Source organism: Simochromis diagramma, unplaced genomic scaffold (genome assembly GCF_900408965.1).
Source record: "Simochromis diagramma unplaced genomic scaffold, fSimDia1.1 OVJJ01000370.1, whole genome shotgun sequence".
Lineage (NCBI taxonomy): Eukaryota > Metazoa > Chordata > Actinopteri > Cichliformes > Cichlidae > Simochromis > Simochromis diagramma.
The window spans coordinates 224,275-250,523 of record NW_024387012.1 but is presented as its reverse complement, the minus strand read 5'-3'; the positions used below and the strand labels follow the sequence as shown (position 1 = coordinate 250,523).

The window sequence follows — 26,249 nt, the reverse complement described above, 5'->3', positions numbered from 1 at the left end:
ATGGGGGATAGAAAACCGATCGGTGCCTATGACATTCCCAATATGCGTATGAGCATTTTTTTTTCTTTTTCTTTTTTTTTTTTTTTGCCGATGCCCGTGATGCCGCCCCGGGCAACCGCCCGTGTCGCCTCCCCTCTAGGCGCTACAGAGCACATCAGGCCAAAACAACCAGACATCTGTACAGTTTCTTTCCATAGGTCACTCACATATTGTCTACTACTAAAAAACCCACTGTGCCTGCTACTGAACCCAAGCATGCATAACTCAAAATGTTGTGATATGATTCCAATACATTGACTTGCTCACGGAAAAGAAAAATCATTGAAAGAAATATAACGAAATATGAAAAAATATATTTTCCATAATTTGTTAAATATGATGATATTTATTTTTTTTTATGAAAATATGTTTCATGAAATCTGTGGCACAAACAAGCTAGAGTGATAGCGACGGAAAAAATAAATATTTATGTCAATTATTTAAAAATATATTTTTATTAAAAAAAAAATCTTTCCATAAACGGATGCAATTCAAACTTATCCTGTCTGGTTACTGTCCGGTTGTAGTACACAACCCTGACCAAACGAGGGCGCTGTTTACGCTCTGTGTGTACGTCGTGTGATCCTTGAGGATATGGTGGTGGATCAGCAGCCAGACAAGACAGCAAGATAACAGCACAGCATACAGCTTAATGTCAAGGACTTTGGAGAGGAGATAAACATATGCTACGACGATTATTAATTAAATCCGGGTTTTTGTGGCAGACCACGAGAGGGAAGCAGATTCTGCTGTAACCGCTGTGTATTTGGAAAGAAGACCTGAGGTGGAGCTCTTACTGGAATCGCTAACTAGCTAATATGCAACTCTGCGTGTGAATTTGCACGAAAACAAGACTGCTGGATATAACAACCCGGGGCTTGCATTGACTCCCCTCCCCTTTCCTTTCTCATTGTGATATCCACCTGCTCACATGCAGCTAAAGTCATGCCGGTCTTTCGTCTTGCAGATATAGCCTGGTTAGCAGACTAGCTCGGAGGCTCGGCAGGTGAAAGCCGGGCACGCAGCGCTTCGGTTCTGCGTGAGACACAACGCCATGCCGCTGGTTGAAAGAGGCCGATTCGTAGAGCTGACTTCACCGAGCTAACGCTAGCTGCAATTAGCAGGCCGCCGCAATCATCTTCAAGTCAGCTAATTACACAAAGCCACAGGTGAACGGTGGAGATCACCTTTCGCTTTCTTTCTTTGCTGTGCTTACTTGTATATAAGCTCCATCTGCGGGGTGAGCCAATACCCAGTAATCTGCTAATCGGCTAGCCCTTTAGTTAGACAGTAGCGTTAATGCAAAGCCATTTGTAGCGTCTTGGTTTTGCTGTTGTTTACATTGTTAAGAAAAACAGACTGTTTTCTGTAGCTTACAGCTAGCTCGGGTGAGTGATAAGGCTGTTTGTAAACGTGTGTATGTATATATATATTTTTGTTTCACTAATACACGCAGTTTGATACTTGTGTATTGAGTAATTTGCACTAGATAGCCACATGTACATCACTACAGATCATATCATATTCACTTTGTGGTGGCTTTATTATTTTTAAGCATTATCAGTGAAAGCAAAGTGAATGAGCAGTACTCATTTGAATGGGGTTATTTGGTCTGGGATCTCTGCTGAAGCCTCCACATGTAAACAAGTCTGAGTCAAGTGAGTGTCAGGTTCGCATTAGTATTTCTTTTAACTGCACGTAATCACCGAATATCCAGTTAATCCTCTGAACGTTATTTATCCATGTTTAAGCAGTTACTTTAAACCTGACACAGACAAAAACAAAAAACAGCAACAAAAAACCCAAAAATGGGATGTTGTTGACCTCCTGGAGCATAGCCAGACATATCAGCCCATTCATTCATGATTGATGATCTTTGTGGAAGTAGGTTGTCCTCTATCCATTTGCCACTAATGTGAGACCTCAGCACCAAGCCACCAACGATCTGTATTTAATTTTAACCACTAATTTAAAGGAGTGAAGACAAACCCTGGGGAGATTTGAGCGTTTATAGTTTTAGCAGCACTTTCCTTTAAATCCTACTGAGCCTAAAACTGGAACCACTGGTGTGAAACATGAAGAGCACTGTGTCTGATCTAAACCCGCAGCCCTGTAGCGTGGAGATCTGATCAAAGCGCAACAGAAAGGCTCATTGTACGGACTGATAGTTGAAGAGGAAACGGAGATCATGGTGGTGATAACAAAAGCAGCCCAGTGACAGCTTTGAATCCCGCACCAGGAAGCAGAGGAGTGTCTATAAAGGCTGCAGACATGAGTCTCCGCCAACCCACCTCCACGCTGGACAGGTAGGAGCCTCACATCCGCTACACCCAGACAGTTTATGTGGGTAAAGGTATGCCTCTTTACGCCTCGCTAAAAAAAATGTGGTATTCCCAGGTGAGCATTGTTTTTATCTGACGGATGTGCAGTGAGGCCACTGGAAGAACAGCTCAGACGGCTTGTTGACTTCAGGAAAAAAAGCAAAAGATTGCACAATAATGTTCATTTATGTCATTCAATCTGCATTTCCTCTAATAAAACACTGGATGTAGTGCACCCCGTCTTGTTTGTTAATGCCGTTCGTCACCACTTTCACCATATATCCCTGCACTGTGTGATCGTCTTTGTGATGCATCTTTGTTGTTTATCATGTGTCTTTCCTCTTTCTCCTGCTGTATACTGTTTTCCCCGATTTGCACGTGCCCATTACCTCCCACTGCTGTGTCTTTGTGTGTGTCATGTGACGGCAGGGCAGCCAATAAGACAGACAGCCAACTGTTCAGGTAGGACAGCTGCCCGGTGGTCGCTCATGTCAGGGTTTGGGGGTTAGTGAAGCCTACAGATTGTACAGCTGTGGCAGCAGATTTCGCAGCGGTTGGCTGCTTGTTTTTTTTCACAGTGCTTTGGAGACATTAGGAACCCAAAATACGAGAAAAAAAACATTTTATGACCTCGTTACAAGCACGATCCTTACATGAACACTTAATTTTAAGTGATAAAGAAACACTTTGACATCTTTATCTAAATACTGCCGTTTTGTCAAAGCCGCTGCTGTCCCACACTGGAAGTATAGCTCTGTGCTATGCCTATGTCATAACAGCTAACCCTTCCGATACCCCTCAATCTAACCTACAGCCCCAATGTTCATGACCCTGGAGATATAACTACATGTGACCATTGACCAACCCGTGCAGGTTTAAATGATGGCAATGGTGTTCAACACCTGTGTAGGTGTTGTAGGTGCTACGTAGATTAATTGCAGAAGTCTCAAATCAAACATCAGAAATTGAGAAGGTTCCTACTCTTAATTTGTCAGGTATGGAGTGAACTTGCATTACTGGGTAGCTTAAGCCTCGATTATACTCGTGGTCATGGACACGTACACAGACAGCTGGAGACACCACAGCCGAATATCATTTATGCTATCCTTATTTAAAGTCCACCATGTGGTGCATGTGCATAGTTGGTGCATTTAAATATCCATCCATCCATTTTCTACCGCTTATCTGGGGCCATATCACAAGGCAGCAGCCTAAGCAGAGAAGCCCAACCACCTCCTGTAGCTCATCTGAGTGAAAACTGAGGTGTTTCCAGGCCAGCCAAGAGATGTAATCTGTCCATGGGACTACCCAGGGACATCCTCCTGGTAGAGCACTCCTGGAACACCTTAACAGTCCTTAATGTCCTGTTCAGGTACCCGAATCATCTCAGCAACTCCTTTGTTTGCCAAGGTTATGCTGATAGTGTCTCCTAAGGCACGTTGGTCCGGGGTGAGCTACCTTGCCCAGGGATAGATGTACCAGAGCCCTGTAATACCTGGGATAGGCTCCAGCCCCCCTGAATTGGATAAGCAGAAGAGCATGGTTGGAAGGATGTAAACCACTGAGTGAAATTAAAGTGTTCAAGTGAAACTACTCAGAGTAGGAAAACAAAGCAAAAGGCTTCTAGAAGGACATGAACTGCAGTGTAGCAGCCGAGATGTTGGTGATTTTTGCCGTCTGCTGCAGACTGTCGCAGTTTAAAACAAAGCTGTTCCACATTGGAGCAAATCCCCACATTGGAGTAGCCAAAACCAGTTTGATTTGAGAATTAGAGACATTCTCAAGATAAGTTTTTCGTTCAGATTTCTTTTGTTTCTCTTTTCTGATCACCTAACCCTTAAGTAACTGATCGTTTCGGTGCTACTTGCCTATGTGAGGAGCTCTATCTGTCCTGATCGCAGCACATTTCTTTGGATTTAAAATGACCTTTGTTTGAATTATTCCCTTTAACCTTTGGAGTGTGTTCTTCCATCACACCCCTTCATATAAATATATTCCTTGAAGTCATGGCTGCTTTCAGTGTTTACAGTCTGTAATAGTCTGAAGGGCATAGTGATGGTTTAAGCAGCCTGCCCTCTCCCTCAGTCTGTTTCTCTCTGTTGTTTTCTCCGTCTTATTCTTTATTCTGACTTTCTGCTTCTTCCCCTCTTCTCTGTTTCTTCCTTCTTTCCTGTCATGCTTCGCTTTCAGCCCTTTTGCCGCTTGGTGAGTTTTCCTGTCAACTGCTATCTTGTCTCTTCTCTGCTATTCATGCACTTATTACTGTTAATACCACAGCAAATATAACCGTGTGCCTCCATTGAATCTCCTTTTCTCTCTTCATTTTCTGCATTCCTGGCTAAGCTTTTTGGCCTGTTCTGACTTTTGATTTCTCTCTCTCCTCCACTGACCCTCATGTTTTTCATTTATTCCCTTCAGAGCTTCCTTGTCCCTCCCAGAGCGTTTCCTAAATTGGCCTGTTCAGTATCATGCCGTACTAAAGTCTCTTTCTTTTTCTCGTCTTTCAAATCCAGGATCAACAGTTTGACAATTGGGGACTCGGAGCGTAAATCCTCTGGCCCTCAGCAGAGAGAGCCAACGGCAGAAATCATTTCTGACAGTACAGGTAACTGCGACTTATGATGGGTTATTTTTAGTTGCCGTTATATTCTTGTTTCATTTAATGTCATCCCGCCGCTCATTACGGCTTCTTCTTCTTCTTCTCCCCCAGGCACTGGACTTGTGCACAGATGTGTGGTCGTGCAAAAGGACCAGCTGGGCTTCGGCTTCACCGTGTGTGGAGAGAGAGTGAAGCTGGTACAGAATGTCCGACCAGGTGAGACAGAGATGCTGCGCCTGCGTTGTCATAGAAACGTAGACAGTGTTAAAAGGTGAACGCAGGTGCAATTACATCACCTTTTGGGTTTTGAAGGCTCAGTGAGCATCGTTGCCATCGTCACCTTAGTTGCAAAACCCAGAGAGGAGGAGAGGCGGGTCTGACTGTGAAACGGCACCCTCACTGGCTCACAGCTTGTGATTGACATGCTGTTAGCCAATGAGTGAGCAGATAATACTGCAGATAATTGCCCCTTTTTAAACGTAATTTAGTGAAGATTTGTTGTTCAGTATGGTAAACTGAGTCCTTCTCACACACTCAAACACGTTATGCAACACGCCACAGCCCCACCCATTCATAAGTGGACTTTTTTCTATGCTTAAGTGTTTTCAGGCTAATATTTACTCACATTCACGCCCAAGAGCAACTTGGGGTTAGTATCTTGCCCAAGGATGTTTGGCATGCAGACTGGAGCAGGGATCAAACCACCAGCCTTTATGATTAGTACACGACCTGAGCTACAGCCATCCTGTTATGATGACCCAAAACGAGTGACTGAGACCGTAAACTCACCAGGATTGTGTTTACAGAATCCAGTTTCCCATCTGTGAACATTAACTAGCATTAAATGAATGCGATACAACAAATAACACAATCTCATTTGCTAATATGCCAGCAGCAATCAGTAGTTCTATTGTTGTAACACCACTTCGGGCTTAACGGCGGCAGTAGCTCGGCTCCGAGGACGGCAAAGTATCCTTGGAACCACGAGGTGCTCTCTGATTCGCTTATCAGAGTGAATGTGATTGAATTTTTGATAGATGGAAGAACAGTGTTTGTATGACTTTGTGTGAATGAGGCATGTCGCTGTGGATTTCTACGAGTCATCACTGTAAAGAACGCTTGTTCAAATGCAGTCTGACCCACGTGCTCTGGTTGGTGACGGATTACAGCCGTGCTGACTATGTGTGAGTTAAATCGTCCTTTATCCTTTGCATGAGTTTGAATGTATGTTTGTATGGATGCTCTTCAGGTGGAGCAGCAGTCAAGGCTGGTGTCCAAGAAGGGGACAGAATCATAAAGGTTTGTACTGCTTTCTAATTTCACTGAATGTGGGAATCTGTGCTTTTTGTTCCTATTCAATAGTAACATTACTGATTCTGTCTCTCTTTCTGCTCAGGTGAACGGCTCGTTGGTTGCCTCCATGTCCCATCAAGAGGTGGTAAAGCTCATAAAATGTGAGTATATGTTTGGCTTTAGTGGTTACGTGTTTTTGCTTTTCTTATTTTAACCTCATTCTTTTATCATTTATCATTTCAAAGCTGGATCTTACGTCGCACTTACACTACAAGGGCCGTCTCCATCAACCACCTCCTTGCCCTTAGAGCCCCTCGCCACTGATCACACTCTTAATCAAAGATCATCTCTGGCTGGGGAGGCTGCACCTCCTCCACCTCCACCCTTGCCCTCTGGACTGAGCAGCACCCCCTCCCAAAGGATCACAGGACCCAAACCACTACAAGTACATGAAACTTTCAGGACTGATATCTAGTCGGTAAAGCTTACTTACCAGCAAAGTAAACGTCAGTGATTTACAGGGTTTTTTTTTTGTGTGTCACACTCATTTTTTTAGGACCCACAAGTACAAAAACATGCGACTCAGATACTCAGGAAAATGCTGGAGCAGGAAGAGGCCGAGCTGCAGGTATCCATGCCACCTGTGCTATTTGTATATCGATACATATCAGTGAGCTGCCCGTGTTGCAGAAAAATCTAGTGCATGCTGTCTCCCGTTATCACCGTGTACTTGAATAAATATTTTTTTAAGCTCCTTTGGCCTGTTTTGCGTTTGGAATACTAGTTAAGATAAAGTTGTGTGGATAAAATCTGCTGTTTATAACCAGACGGAGACTGACTTGATTTGCAGGACTTGATGGATGAGCAGCTGAGGAACCCGTCGCCATTGCTGGAGGAGCGAATTGAAAGCGCCAAGAGGAGAGCTCACCAAGTCAGAGTCAAGATTCAGCAAGATGTGGTGAGGCGACCCGGCTGTTTTACTCTATTACAGTTTCTGTAATCGCTGAAAAGCTCCTGTAACATTCACTTGATGATCTTACTAGGACAGAGCTTACACTAAGACACAATAAAAAGAACAAACCATATTACTAGAAAGGCAACATGACCAGATAAATTCAGTTAAGTTAAAAAAAAATGTTTTCAGGGGAAACATCAAACAGAACGATCTGACTAACATGCTTGGTGCTTTTTTCCATTTGCATCAGGGACATAAAACAATGTCATTCTTTTAAATTGATTTGCTGCTCTAACTGTGCAGTATTGATCTCATGAAAGAGTTTAATTCCTATCCTGCAAACCCTGATCGATCGCCCAAAAATGAATTAATTCTATCATAAAGGTAATAAACAAGCGTAACTTCTGTTTAAAGCTTGTGCTTCAAATCCATTTAACTCGCTTTATTCTTGGTTCGTAGGAGGGAACGAGGTCAGAATCTGTCACAGGCTACTTCATAGCAGGAGAAGGTTTGTATCTGTGGGTCTTTGTAAAGCTTCACAATATACAGTGCTGTTTAAAAGTCTCGAGCCACGCGTCATCTTTCTTCTTTCTTTTTTTAAAGAGGTGTTGAGCAACAGGCTTTCTGAAAGTCTTTCAGAGCTTCTATTTGGACATTGTCTGCTTTTTCACTCATTTTCAGTCCAGTCCTTGTACCTGACCATTTTCAGAGGAATGTTTATTTTTTAAGCTACTTAACAAATAAGCTGTGTTAAGAACGAAAAAGGAAACTAACTGTAAACTGAACCTAACTAAAAGTGACAAAGATAACACAGTTTGACTGACAGAAGATTGTATGAGTCCCATAAAGATATTAGCCGGAAACTTGGCGATTCTTCGCGTTGTGTGCAGCGAGTCATTAAAAAAAGTTTCTAGAGTAGATGAGCGGTGTCTTAAAGTCGTGCCATTAAGAATCCAGTGAGGTGAGGGTCCTTAGTCATCTATAAAACACAGTGGAGGCTCTGTCATGGTGTGAAGCTGGTCTTTTGCAAAGCACTCTGTGTCTTTTAAGCTTTATTCACTAGAAACTTTAATGATAGATTTGGTTGCTTCATAATCAGTTTCCATTGATTCTTTGCTTTCACAGGGCGACAATCAATAGACTCCAGTGAAGGAGACATGGAGGTAGGCGCCACAATCTCTCTTTTAATAAGCTTGTTTGTGTGTGCTTGTGCATGTGCACTCATCCCGTCCCGCTCGTCCTTCTTCATTCCCTCCTTCTCCTCGTCCTCCTCCCCAGGCCTTTGAGAGTCCCCACTCCTCCCCCTCATTTTCCTTCAGGACCCCCCTGCACCGGCGCCAGACGTCCGACATATCCACCTTATCTGATTTGGTGAGATTGATGCACATATTCACTGCAAAGACTTTTTCCTCTTTCTGCTGCTGGAGTCACACAGGACTAATGACTGAAAAAATCAGAGGATCGTCATCACACGATTGAGATAAATGTGTACTGGAGTGGTAGGAGGGCATGCAGGTCGAAAAGAAAAAAGAAAGTGAGAGAGGGAGATGGAGAAAGGGCACCACGTTAATGTATCACTTTGGAAATTTCAGATTTAGTGGTGTCATGTGATTGTTACCAAACCAGGCTGAATGTTATTAATCACTTTTATAGAGCAGAGTCAGTAAGTGAGGAGACGATGCTGTATTACACAACATTTCCAGTCTGTACTGGGAGTCTGCGTTCGTACCTGCATGTTCTGCATGGTTCACTGTGACACGCCGACCCTTCAAGGCAACAGCTGCTTTCCTTCTCAGACATTCAGGCTGTCGCTTCCTGCCTGTTTCTGCCGTGTGGCACTTTGATTTGCCCTTTCCTTTCAAATGCACCAGACAGTCGCTGAGATCATATATCAGCATGAATATATTCATTATTTATATTGATCCCTGCACATGAATTATGTGAATTAAAATGCACATGTGTGTTTTCCAAAGTATTTTCCGTTTTCTGAAATCTGTGTGTCTGTTCAAGGGTGGAAAGGCCCAGATCATCGGGCCCGAGGAGGAAGATGAAGAATATGACGGCTATGCATTTAATGAGGTGACATAGATAGATGGATATAATATATATTTTTTGGAAGATGTCTCTTCTTTTTTTTGTACATTTTCCACCAGTTGAGCATCCCTTCATATTTTTCCCGTCTTTCTCTCAGATGGACGGTCCATACCAAGATATTGAGCTGTTAAAGGCACGACCAGCACACATGGCAGTGTTCATGAGATATGTCTTTACCCAGCTTCTGGATCCCAACCCTCTGGTCAGTTTATATTATCTTTTGCACAAGGTTCAATAAATTCCCCCTTTTCCCAAAATTTGAATTTTATTGCAGTTATGTCATGTTTCAGACTTTAAGAGGAGGTTAAGTGTGGGACGACACTCGAGTTCATATGCGTGTGAAGGCAGATAAGCAAATATTTGTGGCAATACAGTTTAGCTTTTTATTCAAGGCCTCCAATTTTAGTAGTTCAAAATGTTTCTGATAATCCAGAATCTTATGTATATTTCAATTAAATTGGTGCATGTCAGCACTAAGTTACACAAACGCACGTGCATGTCTGTGTTTGATTTCTTACTTTCATGGTTGTTTTCTGTGTTTCTGCATCAGCTGTTCTACCTGTCTGTGGAGGCTTACCTCGGCTCCCTTCCTAAAGATGCCCGCACTCTTGCACCTCAGATCTGCTCCCTGTTCCTGGAACCAGATGCTGTATGTAATGAGTCTAATCCTGTTATCCCTGTATTAACTGACTGGTGATGATGGTACCACAATTATCTTGTGTGCTCCGGTTAAAAAGGACTGACTCTATATTTTTACCATAGAGTAACTGTAAGAAAGAAAACATGTGTGTTTTTGGTTACAGCCCCTGAAGATTAAAGTACGAGAGGAGTATCTTGCTGATATCGGTAAGTGAACTAAAATCGCGTGTTCATGTTTGTGTTGATGTATCCAGCCATATACAGAATTTTCTGTTTTGTGAAAAAGCCTCCAAAAGTCAACCTTTACCACATTTCATTAAGGTAAATTGGCGAAATGAAGGTCTTCAAACTGTAGCATCATGTTTGTGTGATGTAAGAATTGTGCAGGCAGTGAATTCACAGCAACTCAGTGAGCGCCATTCCTGCCTCATGTCGCCTACCCACTTCCTGCTCAGTGCCAGATGTGGGAAATGTTATTAGGAATGCCTGCTCAACTGTTATTAATGCAAATATCAAATTAGCCAGTCACATGCCAGGAAGTGAACACATTTAGGCATGTAGACATGGTTAAGATGACCTGCTGAAGTTCAAACTGAGCATCACAGGAAGGTTTAAGTGACTTTGAGTGTGGTGTGGTTGTCGGAGCCAGATGGGCTGTTCTAACAATGCTGATCTGCTGGGATTTTTCCACACAGCCATCTTTAGGGTTTACAGACACTGGTCTGAAAAAGAGAGTGAAAATGCCTTTTTGATGCAAGATGACAGAGGAGAGCGGCCGGGCGGTTTTTAGCTAATGGGAAAGCAACAGTAATGCAAATAACCACTCATTATAATCAGGGTTTGCAGAAGAGCATCTCTGAACACACAGCGCATCAGCAGAAGATTGCAATGGGAGAACAGCAAACTCAAAAAAATTGGACTTGAGAAGACTGGACTGGATGTGGCCTGGTCTGATGAGTCTCTGTGGATATCATTTCACTGTGGACCAAAATCTCAGAGGAATGTTTCCAGCTCCTTGATAAATCTGTGCCATGAAGAATTGAAGCAGTTTTTAATGGAAAAAAGGGGTCCAACATGGTAGCAGCAACATGTACCTAATAAAGTGGCCAGTGTGTCTCTCTTCCCCCAGTGATCCACCAATGCAGTGCATCTTTTGCCCACAAGGTGGAGCCTGCCAAACAGTTTGAGAGTAGCTAGAGTAAATAAATAGTAGTCATCAAGTTTAAAGGTTCATGTTATTCTGTCAAAGCAAACATGTTATTTATTATTATTAAAAATATTAGTTTTATTTTTCCTGCTGACTAACTGTACCCTTTGCTATTATGTCCATCGTCCCATAAGAAAATCGACTTCATGCTCAGGAGGACATCCGGGGACCTCTGTCTGAGCTGCAGCAGCTTGTGCTGCCAGAAATCCAGGACCAGCTGCAAGACTACAGGTGCATCACAGAGGATTCATTTTGTTTGTTTATTCAGTGGAAAACATTGTTTTTAAATCCGAAGAAGAGTTTCTCAGAGGGTTACATTAACCTCGTGTCCGTGTGTTTCAACAGGAACAAGCAGATGATGGGTCTCGGTTCTCTGTTTGGAGAAGGAGACCTGCAGCACCTTGATGGAGACGCTGTGAAAGAGAAACAGGTGGTGGACAAACAAGTCACCGCCCTGTGGGAAATACTGTGAGTCTGTCTGCATTTATTGTGGTATTTTAGCCCTAAACTGTAAAGTTTAAACCACATCGAGTTCAAAGTGAAGGCAGCGGTTTGTTTTTGTTTGATCGGCTGATTCAGCTTTCTGTGTTGCTGTGTCCAATTAAGTTTATTTACTCGTGCTCTCACCACACGCGCACACACAGACTGAGCCAGGTTTGCCTAGCGACGCCGTCAGTTGTTCGGCGTCCAATAAAACTGTTATTACATATCAGTAAAGCTATCATGACAAAGGTCATTATCCCGGCCACAAACTCTGGAAAAACCACATGACATTTCCTCCTCTCACGTTATACACACACAGAAGCTGCTTCCCGTCACATGACTGTGGCTCGGTGCTGTTTCTTGCGTTCTTATTTGCACCTGAATAAAGTGGATTTAAGTTTGAGGAGCTCTTTGGAAAAGGGATTTTTGTCGTGGAGGGAGTTAACAACGTTTTTATGTCTCTTTGTCTTCCTGCTGCAGATCAAAGCACGAGGAGGACAGAAGGTAAAAGAAGAGGCTCGCCTGTTGGAGTGAAATATAACAGCTACACCTGCATTAGAAATTTCCTAATTCTTCAAACCTTCTTTTCTGGTCTCTGCTCTTCACTCCTCTCCTTCAGTTCTCCTCTGGCTTCAGCTGTGATCCTCTACCTGCGTCATTCTGGGATCAAGCCTAGAGACTCCAAGGTCTTCCCCGGCCTGACCACAGAGAAGGACAAGTGGATCACTTTCTTAAAGTCCAAGAAGGTAAGAATGGAGACTTGCCTTTTATCTTGTCACCTTCTGCAGCTGTAATCATTAAAGTGACGGCGTCTTAAAGAACAAACAAACTTGGAGAAAGTAAAAAGGACCTGGCCTGTGATTTTTCTACCACAGTATTAGGTACACCCTACTGCTACCATGTTGGACTCCCTTTTGCCTTCAGAGCTGCTTTAATTCATCATGGCACAGATTCAATAAAGTGCTGGAAACATTCCTCAAAGATTTTGGTCCATGTTGACATTCATTGACATTCAAGTCATTGTCACGACAATATCCCCCCACACCATTACACCACCAGCTGAACAGTTAATACAAGGCAGGATGGATCCATGCTTTTGTTTATGCCAAATTGAGACCATCCAGATGTTGCAGCAGACAGGAGTGACACCAGGTGTGATTTTCTGCTGCTGTAGCCCATCTGCTTCAAGCTTTGAAAGAGTTGTGCATTTAGATATGTTCTTCTTCATATCTTAGTTATAATGAGTCGTTATCTAAATTACTCTGGCCTTCCTATCAGCTCACTCATTCTCCTCTGACCCATCACTGAGGGACTTTTGCCCGATGAACTGCAGCTCACTGGTAGTCAAAACAAAGAGCAGCCTTTCTTTCTCATTCTGAAGCTCAGCTCAAACTTCAGCAGGTCCCGACTATGTTTACCTGCCTAAATGTACCGAGTTGCTGACGTATGATTGGCTAATTTGTGTTATCGAGCTGTTGAACAGGTGTACCTAACAAAGTGGCCAGTTTCTCTGCATTGATTGCATGATATTTATTTTGATGTGACTGTGTGTTTTCCAATTTTCTCTCTTAAAAGTTGTTGTTTGTCGCACTCGATCTCAGTGACTGAACTCAGACCTCCTCTCCACAGCTGAGCGGTACCAAGAAGGAAAAAGATGGAGAGGATAAAAAGAGAAATCCCATCCTGAAGTACATCGGCAAACCCCGGACCACATCCCAGTCCAGTAAATTTAAACAGCACAAACACTTTCGACACTTTAGAAGAAGCTTTTTAAATCATCATCCAGGCCCGGCTCATGGTCATGCTTCCTGCGGTCTCTCGACATTGTCTAATAACGGCTCCTGTCAGTGTCAGCTGATGGTTCGCTGACACACAACAAACAGCAGCATGCTGACACACGTGACCCTCTCACTCATTCTGCTTCTATTGATTCCTTTTTGTCCTTTGTTCGCCTTTTAATTGATTTTTCCTGGTTTCATGCGTTGATTTATGGGATTTTCATTGTGTCATTATTCTGATTTTTATTGTTGTTTCTGTTTGGCTCGCTTTGATTTTGTAGCATTCCATGTCCCGCTGTCACCCACCGAAGGTACTTCACTTATAATTTCACTTTTAATTTTACCCTTTTGTGCAAATTTAATTTTAAGAATCATACCTGGTGATGGATTTGAATTTTTTTTTTTGTTTTTTCATCAACTGTTTCTCCTTATAGTGTGTGTCTGTGTGTGTGTCTGTGTTTGTGTCTGTGTGTGTGTGTGTGTGTGTGTGTGTGTGTGGGGGGGGAGGAAAGGAATGTTATTTTATTATACCATTAAAGTAATGAGTAACGTTTGTATTGGCAGTCCGGCCTGGCAGCGTGCGGAACATCATTCAGCAGTTTGAGAATAGCACCGAGACCGGCGAGGAAGTCGGCGACGGCGCTGACCCGCAAAGGCTCTCCTCCAGCAGCCTCGGGGATGAAATGGACAGGTAGCTGCGCCTGCAGTATAAGTTCACAGCCAGCTGGCAGCAACTGAGTGAAGCAGACTTTGCTTCATTGTTTTTGTTGGAAGTGGTTAAACTGATTTAGCCTTTTGGGTTTTGCTTTGTGCGCTCTGTCCCCACCAGCCCTCTGCCAGTTCGTCTGGCTCGCAGCGAGTCACTAAAGGCTCAGGGAGAAGGGCGACGGCGGGGCGGCACCTCAGGAGCCGAGTCTGTGCCCCGCTCTCGTAGCGATGTGGACATGGAGGACTGCGCGGATGAGAGGGACGGGCCAGGCCTGAGGCCTCTGCAGCACAGCGCCTCGTCCTCTGCATCCAGCAACTCTGCACGGTAAAGATTGACCAAGCCAGACCTGTCGGGGTGCTCAAACACCAACACACGCACCTTAGCAGCCTTAAGGCAGGAGCTGAGGTCACTTTATTTGAAGGAGAGACTTTTGATCCCCTGAAGCACATGTAAATAAAGTTTTTTGCCCCTGATTTGACCCTGAGAATTCTAGGTTTTCACCTAGTGCCGTCTTTCTCTCCACTCTCTCAAACTCAGGTCTCTAGAGAACCCTACACCCCCATACACCCCTCGGTCTAGACGCAGGTGAGTTAAACTGTTGTCACAGTAGATGGACAGGGCAAAGGAATAAAGATATGGACATTTGAAGATGAAGTTGGGTTCGCAAGCAGGAAAATTTTTACTTTGATCATCTTACAGTACTAGTACATTTTAAAAGAACTATTTAGACATGGAGTTACAGAGATGATCGTGGATTCACGGCTGATTATTTTCTGTTTGTCTCTTCGTGTGTCGTCCGCCACTGCTGTCTGCCCATCGCTCCATCTCTCTGCGGGTACACGTCGGTCCGCCTCATCCACCCGTGTTTCTGGATCCCCGTGTAGGAGCGTGGAGTCGCCGCTGGCTCTGCTACCCGATGCTGCAGCGCTGGAGGAGGACGTGATGGATAGTAAGACCTGGCAGGAGACTGTTACCCCTCAGCTCCTTGCAACACTCAGCCCCAGTGAGGTGGATAGACAGGCTGTCATATACGGTAAGAGCTACAGCAGATATTTTAATTCTCAGTACAATCAGCAAGTTTTAATTTGCTTTTATTTCCTAATACACATCTCTCACATATGCGAGGTAGTGTGACCCTTTCCTCTTTCCTCATGTGGCCTCATCCTGTTCAGAGCTGTTCACCACTGAGGTGTCCCACCTGCGAACCTTACGGGTCCTGGACCAGGTTTTCTATCAGAAGATGAGGACTGTCCTGAACTCTGACGAGCTGGCCTGCATCTTCCCCAACTTGCCTCAAGTCTACGAGCTCCACGGTCAGTGTTTGTCCACCATAGCTGCTAAAGGCCTGTGAAAGTGTTTATACACAGGCCTGGTTAGTGACATTTTAATCAATACAAGCAAGAAAATGGAATAAAGATTGATGTTTGGATGTCTTCATATTAGTTAGATGAGTTAAATATGAACCATATCCTGTGTAAATGGAAATCCTCCCTTTTTAAGAACCCTTTGCTGTCCTGCTGTGTCTGTTTGCACACCCGGTGTGTTGTACTTTGAGTTGCTTTGTGTTCATGGCTCTGTGTTGCTAGGTAAACGGCAGCTTTTCTATATGTTTGCTGAGCCTTTATTTCGAGCCATGTAGACACTCAGTGTTAGACCACTGTACTCCCTCACTAAGGGGAAGCTTTGTCCTCGTTCTTAAAAATACCTCGTGTGTTGTTTTCATGATTAATTTAAACATTTCCAGGCTTTGATGTTCTTTGTTGCTTTTGTGTCTCTCGTTTGCAGCGAGTCTGTGTGAGGCGATGAAGAAGCGAAGAGAATCCCCGATTGTTCAGGACATCGGGGATGTGATGCTGACCAGGGTTTGTTTTACTCCTCCCGTCTCGATGGCAAGTAGAAACATGTTTTCGTGCTCCATATTCAGTGTGTTTACAGTTTGTGTGTGTGTGTGTTTGTAGTTTGAAGGGGCAGCCGGAGACGAGTTTCAGGAACAAGCGTCCCAGCTGTGCTGCCAGCAGTCTCAGGCTCTCGAGCTCATTAAGAGCAAACAGCGTAAAGACCCTCGCTTCGCTCACATTATCCAGGTACGTACACACACACACAGCCTCTGACAAAACATGTAAAATATTCATGCAACACACACTTTGATGCTCCTTGTGCTTATTAAAGCTTTATGCAGTGAACACATCATTTTAAAAAAGTGTGTAATTTACTCACAGTTGACGACAGAAGTGTGTTCATGTGTGTACAGTTTGTCAGATTGTTCAAAACTGTGTCACCTTACAATAACTGCACTTCTAAGTTCAACAGTTCAGATTTAAAAGACCAAAGTAAAAGTCACACAGTCGGAGGGGCTGTTGTTTTTACTGGGACTAAAATATTTTAACATTTCATACTTTGTGTGTTTGCCTTCATTTTTAATGACATGGTCTCTTTTGGCACACAGGAGGTCAGTGTTGCATCATTTCTAGAGTTTTGCTTCCTCCCAGCTGCGTTTTCTTTTTCACTGTCTCAGCTCATAGTCTCTCTATTTTTTGCTTCGTGAGAGGACATGAATTCAAGCTTTCCTGTTGGGTATTGTTATGTTATAACACTCCTTACAGAGGAATCTTAGAAGTTCTGTAGCCGCCGTTAGGCTCTTATGATTTAAATGTAGTTTTTCCCAACATCCTTTGCTCTCGTGAAGCCCTGCATCTTCACACTCCCACATCTGTGCTTTCCTGCCGGGATTATACATTCACTGTGATAATCCTGAGCAAGTTCACACCGAACACACGTACAGGACGCCGTCTTAGTCTGAAGCAAGCCTTCGTTGTTTCACCACACTGAGAAAGCAGCGAGCAGGAGGTCGTGTCTGTGGCCGCAGCTGCAGTGGTGCACATGCAGGTTTTTATCTGGCTGCTGATCTTTCTGCTTTCTTTTTATGTCTTTGTGTGAAATCTTTGCATTTTCCAGTTAATTTTTCAGGAAACAAACATGCTCTGTCATTATCATCAAAAACACAGCGGCCACTTTATTAGGTATACCTTGCTAGTTTCAGGTTGGCCTTCAGAGCTGCTTTAATTCGTCGTGCCACAGATTCATTAAGGTGCTGGAAACGTTTCTCCGAGATTTTGATCTGTATTGACATGACGGCATGACGTAGTTGCTGCAGTTTGTTCTTCCACTTAAAGCTGCTCTATTGAACTGTGATGTGGTGACTGGATGTCATTTGAGTGCAGTAAACTCATGTTCAAGAAACCAGTTTGAGATGATTCAAGGTTTGTGACATGACTTGTTGTCCTGCTGGAAGCATCCATCAGAAAATAGGTACACCGTGGTCATAAAGGGATGGACGTGGACGAGGCAGCCTGTGGTGTTTAAATGATCAGTTTGTACTGAGGGTCCAAAGGAACCAGATGTTCACAGTCCCTTAAATCAGTTTGAGCTTCAGTAGGTCATCCTGACTGAGTTGCTTCCGTGTGATCGGATGATTGGTGACTGATTTGTGTTGAGGAACAGTTGTTATTAATCGCTTTATATCAAGTGATATTCGAGGGTGCACTAAATAGTTCTGTGTACAGGATAGTTATTATACCGTGTATATGTGTCATAGGTGTAATAAAGCGTATAGTTGTGTTTAAACATGACCGCGTTGTTTTATTTGTTCAGGAGTGTGAGGCGAGTCCTCACTGCCGCAGGTTACAGCTCAAAGACCTGCTGGTGTCAGAGATGCAGAGACTCACCAAGTACCCGCTGCTGCTGGACAAAATCGTTAAATACACAGAAGGTGAGGAAAAGCAGATCCAACATAACCCTGACCACAAACTGAGCTGTTGCTAGGAACCATGAGCTTATTTGTTTTTGTTGATTTTAGCGGGCTCATCAGATTTGCCCTTGCTCCAGCGAGCGCACGCGTGTTGCCGAGGGATACTGCAGAGCGTCAATGAGGACGTTAGGGAATCGGAGCACCGGCAGCGCCTCAGCGAGTACCAGTGCAGGCTGGATGCTGCTCCTCAGTTCAAGGTGGCGGACAAGTTTAAAACTTTTTATTTTTCTTCTGATTTTTAAATGACAACGATTCATTTTTGATCTGTAAATGTTTCGCTTCGTTCTTGTTTCACGCAGAATGTGGACCTCACCACGAAGAGAATGATCCATGAAGGTCCTCTCACCTGGAAAGTTAACAAAGAAAAGCTGATAGGTGAGCATCGCTGTGGTCATTATGTCTCATCAGTTTAGTTTCAGGCCTTCTAACCACAAATATCTGCATTCCTGTGTCAGAGATCCAAGCGCTGCTGCTGTCAGACTGCCTCGTCCTCCTTCAGAAGGGCCCGGACGACCGGCTACAGCTGCGAAATCATTCCAGCAGATTGGGTGGAGGCGGGGGAGGCAGCGGTGACAGCAAGACCTCTTTCAGCCCTCTAGTGAACCTGGCGTCGCTGCTTGTTCGCCCGGTAGCTACAGGTACGCTCGCAGCCTTTTGTTTCTCTGTTTTTGTCATTTTTTAATAATATTTAATTACCTTTTTTTTATTAATTTTATTTTTTTATTTCTGTTTTCTCTAGACAAGAAAGCTCTTTACATCATCAGCACCACAGATATGCAGATCTATGAGCTGGTGGCTGCAACAACATCCAAGAAGGAGACGTAAGCTCTGTTCTTTGATTCATTCACATTTACCTGAGGAAACCTGTGCTGCGCTGCACTCTTCACTTAATTTAAAATGTCTTAACTTCTTCTTGTTAAACAGCTGGAAAGATTTACTGGAAAAGGCCATCTCTGCCGCCGGCGGATCGTCACCTCTGATGAATCACAGCTCGATACCCATGTCGTGAGTAGATTTGATTTGAATCATTTCTTTGATGAAATGTCCTGATTAGACAGTGAAAAAAATTGAACTTTTCTGTCATTTAATTATGTAACTATCACTTATTTATGTTATTGTCGTATGAGTGGTCGTGGAAGCAGGAAAAGCTGTCAAACTTTACCAAACTTAAAGGTGCAGAGTTCACATGTTCCAAAACAGTCCGACTGGCAGGATTGGAGTCTTTGGTGGGCTGATTCTGGCCCGCAAGCCTTATGTTTGACCTCCCTGTTTTAAACACAATATGATGATCTGTATGTTCTTTTGGTCTGTTTATTTTTAATCCAAAAATATGCGTCATACTCTTTATTCTTCCTCCAGGTCCCCGAGTCTACGCAGTTCTTCCCCCGTCTCGACTGGCAGCAATGCCTACGGAGGTAATGACCACGCCGCGATCGTCGGCCTCAGATCTGTAAACAGTCTGCAGATGTTTTAAAAACCTTTCTCCAACTTCGCTGTCTCCCAGATAACTCGATGACGGAGCAGTCAGACTCCACGGAGACTCATTCCAACAGCGACGAGCCCGCGATCTCCCACAGTACGCCTGTGGACCAATCGGAAGCTTTGCTCAAAGGACAAGGCGTGGCGGAGGCCGCTCTGCAAGACGGTGAGAGCCTCCGAGTATTTTACGTTGGATTCTGTTTCTTCTGATTGTGGAACATAAAAAGTAGAAAAGAAGGAATCGAACCTTTAAACCTGAATCATCGCTAATCCAAAATTCATCCGTTTTAAAAAATTTTTACAGTTGAAACCTTGCGGCAGCTCATATTACAAGATTTCGGAGAGGACTGTTGGAGCCACGATTCAGATGATACACCCACCAATGAGACGGCCGCTGAAAGCAACTCATTCACAGAGAGGCAGCGACCGGAGTCTCTGGAGACGGTCCTCAGCTGCTGCACCGATGAATGGGAGGCGGAGCCAGAAGAGCTGCTGCTTGCAAAAGCACCCAAACCTCAGGTTGTGAGGAAAGGTAAACACAGCCTGGCTGCCGAGCACCCGTTTTTTCATGGTTTTTTTCAGCAGCCGCTCACTCACGATTGCACTAAATTCTCAGATAATTAAACATCTTAAGCTATAATTTGCACCTTTTTCCCCCAATGAGGTGACACGTGGTCACTGTCATCTGCTTATATGACATCTGGGTGTGAATAATGGCCGCCGTCCTTTGCATGTCTTCTCTCTCACGCACTTTATCTTCTCGCTGTTGAGAACACGGCGGCACACTGGTTGCTTTAGTTCAACTCTTCACTCCTTTACACCTTTCAGTGCACTCCTCTTTTGTCACAAGTCTATCCTCTGTGTGCGTAGCTGTGGTTGCGGGTCCTCCTCCTTCTTCTTCTTCTGTCGCTGAAGACATCACTGATGATGTCACCCTCCCCTCCAATCAGTCATCCAAGTCAAGAAGCGAGGCCAAAAAGCAGGGTAATGCTGACCGACCTGGTCCACAGCTGTAGTTTTTTTATAGGTGTAATAAAGAATATAACATCTGATGTTAGCGGTGTTGATTTTACTCTCTGTTCATTCACTAAAACACTTCTTGTTTTGTTACACCTCTGCGATTCAGGAAATACCTTCTACCTGGTCATGCCCATAGAACAGGGCGAGAGCGTGACTGAAGATCTCAACGACCCCCCTACACCCACCGCCAGCCACTTCCCTCCACCTGTAGAGGAAATGACGTTGCCACAGACGCAGATGGAAGAAGAGCCGGCAGCCCGCGGCCCGGAGGCCAACCAATCAGAGACTATGCAACTAGAACAGGAAAAAGAAACAGGCCATTTGCAGGCTGCGCAACACACTCACGTAATCAGAAACGTGGATGAGATTTTTCATACGATTGAGGAGCTGATGACAAAGTTGCGCCACCTGAAGGTGAGTTTTGTGGAAAAGACGGCGACAAAAAAGAGCAACCGGCTAAAGGTGTTATTCTGTCTGTGCCAACTGCCAACTCCACACCCCCGACCATGTTAAGTGTGTGGTTATTAGACCACAGTAACAGCAGAAGATTAGATATTAAATGCTTTAAGAAGCTTTTAAGAAACAAGAATCTGAAGAAAGAGGGAAAAATGTGCATAATCATCACAGTTAATCTTCAGTCTGTCCAGTAAAGAAACATAGATCATTGTGAATAGGTTTCATTTGCTTTGGTGCGAATGAAGGTGATGACAGGACACCTGTCATAGCCTTAGATTGTGTCCGGTGCACAGATAGTGTAGCTCCTCAAAGATCGTTAACTGTGTCTCCCAGCACAGTCTGAAGGGTGCGGAGGAGATGGCAGGAGGTACGCTGTTACATGAGGACGGCTGGTTAGGGTGAAAGGACGTTAGTCCAGGAACATAGGAGCAGCACTCCTGCATAATGACCTCTAGGAGGTCACTCAGGTGGAGGTTTGTGACCAAACTTTAGTCAGACTGTATTGCAGAGACTCAAGGGCCCAACATCCCAGGATACCCACCGAGTCGGTCGCTTTGATTGTTGTAAACAGACGGTGTCATCACACAGTTACTTCTATTTTTGCTCACCGTTAAGGCGCAGTAAGCAGCTGCAGTATTCTCCTGAAAGATAGGTGTCGCCACTCACACAGCATCACCACATAAGCACTGATGTAGGAAGAGAAGTCTCATATTTTTGAAACTGTTGCAGCATATCCCGCTGCGCAATCTGACGATCTCTGAGCTGCTTTACTGAGCCGTCATTTAAACGGTGGTTAAAAACCGACATGATCGTACACTGGTGTCAGTTTTGTCACACAGCCATGCAATAGGGAGAGAACAGAAAGCATAAAAGCACCATTAGTAGGACCTGTGCTCACAGCCGTGTGCCAGTTAGCATTTGGTGGCCCGTTCTCCTCACAGATGAGAGCAGGTTCACCCTGAACACGTGACAGACGTGAAAGAGTCAGGAGACCCCGTGGAGAACAGTTTGGTCTACTCTTGGATGCTCACAGGCTTTCCCTTGCCAGCCAGCGTTCCTTCACAGCTGTTGGTCACCACACTGACCTCTCAGACACATCATCAGACATTATGCGGGTATAGTGAGCATCGTGGTGCAGGACAGTGCCTGCCTCATGTTGGCACAGTGTGCAGGGAGTTGCTGTCATTGTCTGGTACTCGTGTTCCCCAGAACTGAATCCAACTGAGAAACCCTGCTGTCAGTGAATATGTCAGTAAAGAGTTTCAGCTTAAACATTTAGTTGACCAGGATAAAATCTATGATTTAAGTGTTCACTTACTTGTTTATGAGCAGTTGTGAACTTACTTTAAAGCCACATCGATATGATGAGTCCTGTGTAGATAAAAACAAGCTTAGTGATTTATTCATTCAATTTTCTTTACACAAAATTAAATGTGGCACACATCACATACCAGAAATAAGTGTGTTTCCTAAAACTGTTAACTCCTTTGCAGGAGATAGAGAAGGCCCACTATAAGCTTCTGGAAACTCTCAGAGAGTCCTCCATCAGTCAGGAGTCTGAGGACCAGCAGTGTCGCTCGGCAACCGTCTCCAGGACGCCGTCTCTGGATCGTAGCTCAGGAGATGGTGAGCACGCACTGAATTTGCAGCTTGAACTTTTACATATTGTTGGCCGATGATAGCAACTTCTCCTCTTGTGCTACTAATTAATGCTTTCATCCTTCAATCACACCAGGCAAAGAGAGCAGACCTGCCGAGCCCAAAATCCTGTCGACTGGATTCTGATGCGGCTGCATGGTAAATCCATTTGCAGTCGCTTAATCTTGATTGGCAGTCTGACGTAGCTATCCACTTTGGGGCTTCCCCTTAGACCCGGTTCCACTCACCCATCAGCCCCGCGTGCACCAGCCTGTGGCGCAGAACATCAAAAAGCCCGTCACCATTTCTTTGTTTCTGTTGCCCTGATATAACAGGAAGGTGATCTGACTGATCGAGGTTTCTGAGCTCAGTAAGCGCAGAATGAACGGAGTCCACGGAAGTTGAGGAATAAATACGAAGGAAAGGAAGAAAAAAGAAGAAGACAAGTTGACTGTGGAAGAGAGAAGTTGGAAAAATTGAAAGTGGAAATGTGAGCAAGTTTGGATATTTGTGAAGGAAAGAAGTGTTCATGTAATGCTTTTGGAGAACTGGTTGAAGGAACAGAGCAGCAAAAATGTTTAAATGTTAATTTAAAGAAGAAGAAAAAAAAAAAATCAGAGGGACCCGTCACCCCAGCACTTTACCCACAACGCACCTGTCTGTCATGTACGTCCTCTACAGCGGACAGATCAGGGACTGAAGGATTCAGGCTTCATTTAGGGAGGGTGGGGTGGAGGGCTGAGACTGCCTCCTGATGGGGTCTCCCTCCCCCTCCACCTTCGCTGTTTGCTTTACACCGACTTCACCTGCCACCTCGGCCGAAGGACTGTGTCTATATAATTCAGGTTATTTGCACTGGGTAAGGAAACACACACACGAGCATAGCCGAACTCTCATTCATCTCCTACACCGACTGTGGAAGAAACTCTTAATTCATTTCGTTCACACGCCTTCTTTGAAGCTACAGGAAGGCTTTCATCAGTGCAACATGTTTCACATTTTTGTATTTTGGAAACAGTACTACGCTGTTTACTACTGAAAATGCTGGCAGGATTTATTTTCAGCGCCGCTTCAGGGGCGCACAGGGATCTCAGCGGTTCTTACGTGCTCAGCGGATTCATGCAGTTGCTCGACCGTGTACAGCTGTTGGAACGTTTTGGGGAGATTTACAGTATGTTGAGGTGAGACTCAAACCTGGGATGATTCAAACTTAAGAAACTTGAATTTTCACCAAGAACCTGTTGCCAAATAACCAGACTGGCGTCGCCTGTCTACACTTTAGGGTTTAACTGTGCATCCCTCTCTAGTGTTTTGTGTAAATGTGTAGTGACCCACCACGGTGAATACTGCGAACCAGCAACTTCTACTCATTTAATATTAAACCCATAAGTAGTGTTTATATCCTCCCAGGCCTACACTAAGCCATGAAAACGACTGCGCTCCACCCCCACTCCAAGCACACATCCACTTTGAAATTGTGGAAGATTAAAAGCTTTGTAAGAACCTTCTGACATTTTATGGGAAAACACTCAGTTTCGTTGCCTTAGCAGGTGGTTAGCGGAGCTTAGCATCAAAACTGGAAGCTGGGCTTGACCAAAAGTAAGCAAACCCACCTGCTAGCACCTCCAAGAGCCAATTTTCACATCTGAACTCAGCACAGCATTGGGAGAATCAAGTCAGGATCGTTGTCCAAATTAGTTTGCCTTTTCTCACATGTAGCGCACAACGGGATATTTTCACAACTGGAAACACTCAGTCTGGACTTAGTGGGCGCTACCTGGTTTGCAGATATAGTAAATGGGATATGTGGTGCTCTCTAGTTGGCACACTGTGAACTATTTGGATTATTACCTACTCTGTTCTCACTGAGCTTAGCAGGTGGGTTTGTTGCTTCTGGGAGGAGCCAGACTGGCTCTTTCAAGTCCTCATGCTAAGCTAAGCTGGCTAGCTGTTAGCTGAAGTTCTGTATTCAAAGCACATACGTGAGACTGGTGATGGTCTACACATCGAGGTGTGTTTCCCAGAAGTCAGGCCGTTCCTTTAACTATTTTTGGGAACATATTTAGGATTGTTTTATTGCTACTGACATTCAAATTTTTTGTTGAACGCCTTGTTTGAGGCACATCTAACCAGCAATGACTGACACTAAAGCCAAGTGATTTTTCTCTATTCTGTCCTTTTTCTCTCAAACTACATCTGTCTGGTACTAATTCTAATACACGGCAGGACAAAATGTGTATTTTAAACTGCAACTAAATAGCAGTTTAAGTGTTTTTTTTGTTTTGTTTTGCTTTTTTTGCCTCTTTAATGCTCATCGCGCTGGGCAGAAACACACCGCGCTGAATTTGATTTGAGCTGGTTTCAAATACTAACTGAGGAGTGAGTAACCCTGATTACAAGCTCCATAACTAATCCTAACACTAAACGGATCAAAACCAGGAGCAGATTCAGTCGTTCGCACTGTCAGATTCTGCCATTTGAACGGATGTTTCACTGCCCAGTGGAAGGTTTTTGCTCTTCAGCCACCAACACTGTGTAGGAGAACGTGTGACTGTCAAATCACACGTATACAAAACATTAAATGCAAATTTAAAAAAAAAAGAAGAGAGATGATTAAAGCAGCGCTACTTAATGCCAGGATGGCTGATTTTTCTTTTCACAGCTGTATGAAATTTGTGCTAAAATGTAAAAATGTTTTACCAAAGTGATTTTTTTTTTTTTAACTCCAGAGGTGTTTAAGGGAACACGTTTTTTTTGTTTTCTTTATTCACATTTTGGCGGCTGAGTTTCAAGCACTTCAGACCAAGAGACTGACATTATTACTATTAAACTTTAAAATCACTATTTTTAACACCTTTTCACATCAAGCTGTCAGTACACAGTTTTCACACTCTACATTTTATTTATAATTAAAAAACAAACACAAAGCACCAAATGGTCTGAGCTGGTTGAATGCTAATCTTTTCTTTTCTGCACATCTTTCAGTGTATTGTCCTCTTTGTTCCTCCAGAGTTTTCTAATTCCTACCTCTACACTTTCCTTTTAGTGATTTCCTTATCATTTTTACGTCAGCGCCGCAGCCCTAATGGCTGGAAAGAAGCTAGAATTGATTCCATTGTTTAAAAAGAAGAAAAAAAAAATCTTGCACAGACAAAACTTCCCTGCACAGTGCAAACTACTGTATGCATAAACACATCAATAACTATCATCTCATTCTTTATTTTTGTCTTTTTTTAAAAAAGAAGAAATCTTGTTCACATGTAATATAGAGATCAACCCACTTGTTTTATATACGTTAATTTTTTTTTTTCTGTAAAGCGTTAGTCATTGTATTTGATTTTATTTTTGTAGATATAAAAAAAATGATGTATAAATTATTTTCTTCTCCTTTGTTTTTAAAATTGGTGAGATTGTTAGCTGCACAGAAGGAAAAAAAGAGCTCATGTCTCAGATTCATGTGTTTTGTGAGATTAAAAAAAGAAACTGGTTAAAGAGGACTGGCGTGGATTGTGACTCTTTGATTCAAATATATTTTGTTGTGCTGTCTTGTTTTGTTTTTCTTGTCCCTAAACTTCGACCTCTCCTGTATCTGCACATCAGCCACCTTAGTCATCAGTTATAAATATTTTCCTGGCATTTGTGTCTATCCTTCATGGAACAGAAAGTAGGAAGAGACTATGTAGGAGAGCCCTCGTTTCCTGCCCGCCCCCCCCCCAAAACAAAAACAAAAA

General features: G+C 43.7%; 1 protein-coding gene across 10 annotated transcripts; it reads left to right on the top strand.

Moving 5' to 3' along the window:
- Positions 1-584: 584 nt before the first annotated feature.
- Positions 585-26,015, top strand: arhgef11 (Rho guanine nucleotide exchange factor (GEF) 11). 10 transcript variants are annotated; one of them, XM_040041026.1, is made up of 43 exons: positions 585-1,208; positions 2,148-2,345; positions 2,790-2,822; positions 4,874-4,965; positions 5,071-5,175; positions 6,209-6,258; positions 6,356-6,413; positions 6,498-6,697; positions 6,809-6,880; positions 7,103-7,210; positions 7,667-7,715; positions 8,333-8,370; positions 8,486-8,578; positions 9,218-9,286; positions 9,399-9,503; positions 9,852-9,950; positions 10,105-10,147; positions 11,282-11,378; positions 11,493-11,615; positions 12,111-12,134; positions 12,250-12,376; positions 13,260-13,353; positions 13,690-13,719; positions 13,973-14,099; positions 14,238-14,441; positions 14,655-14,702; positions 15,002-15,150; positions 15,290-15,430; positions 15,903-15,979; positions 16,076-16,201; positions 17,769-17,886; positions 17,974-18,122; positions 18,225-18,300; positions 18,381-18,563; positions 18,665-18,746; positions 18,850-18,930; positions 19,285-19,340; positions 19,430-19,570; positions 19,709-19,936; positions 20,275-20,388; positions 20,531-20,838; positions 22,374-22,506; positions 22,616-26,015. In XM_040041026.1, the coding sequence occupies exons 2-43, from the start codon at positions 2,311-2,313 to the stop codon at positions 22,663-22,665; spliced, it is 4,335 nt and encodes a 1,444-aa protein (XP_039896960.1). In that variant the 5' UTR covers positions 585-1,208; positions 2,148-2,310; the 3' UTR covers positions 22,666-26,015. The 10 variants fall into 10 exon arrangements, with proteins under 10 accessions (XP_039896960.1, XP_039896961.1, XP_039896959.1 ...); XM_040041027.1 differs by lacking the exon at positions 2,790-2,822 and adding an exon at positions 4,551-4,565 and having other exon boundaries at positions 585-2,345; XM_040041025.1 differs by having other exon boundaries at positions 585-2,345.
- Positions 26,016-26,249: the final 234 nt, after the last annotated feature.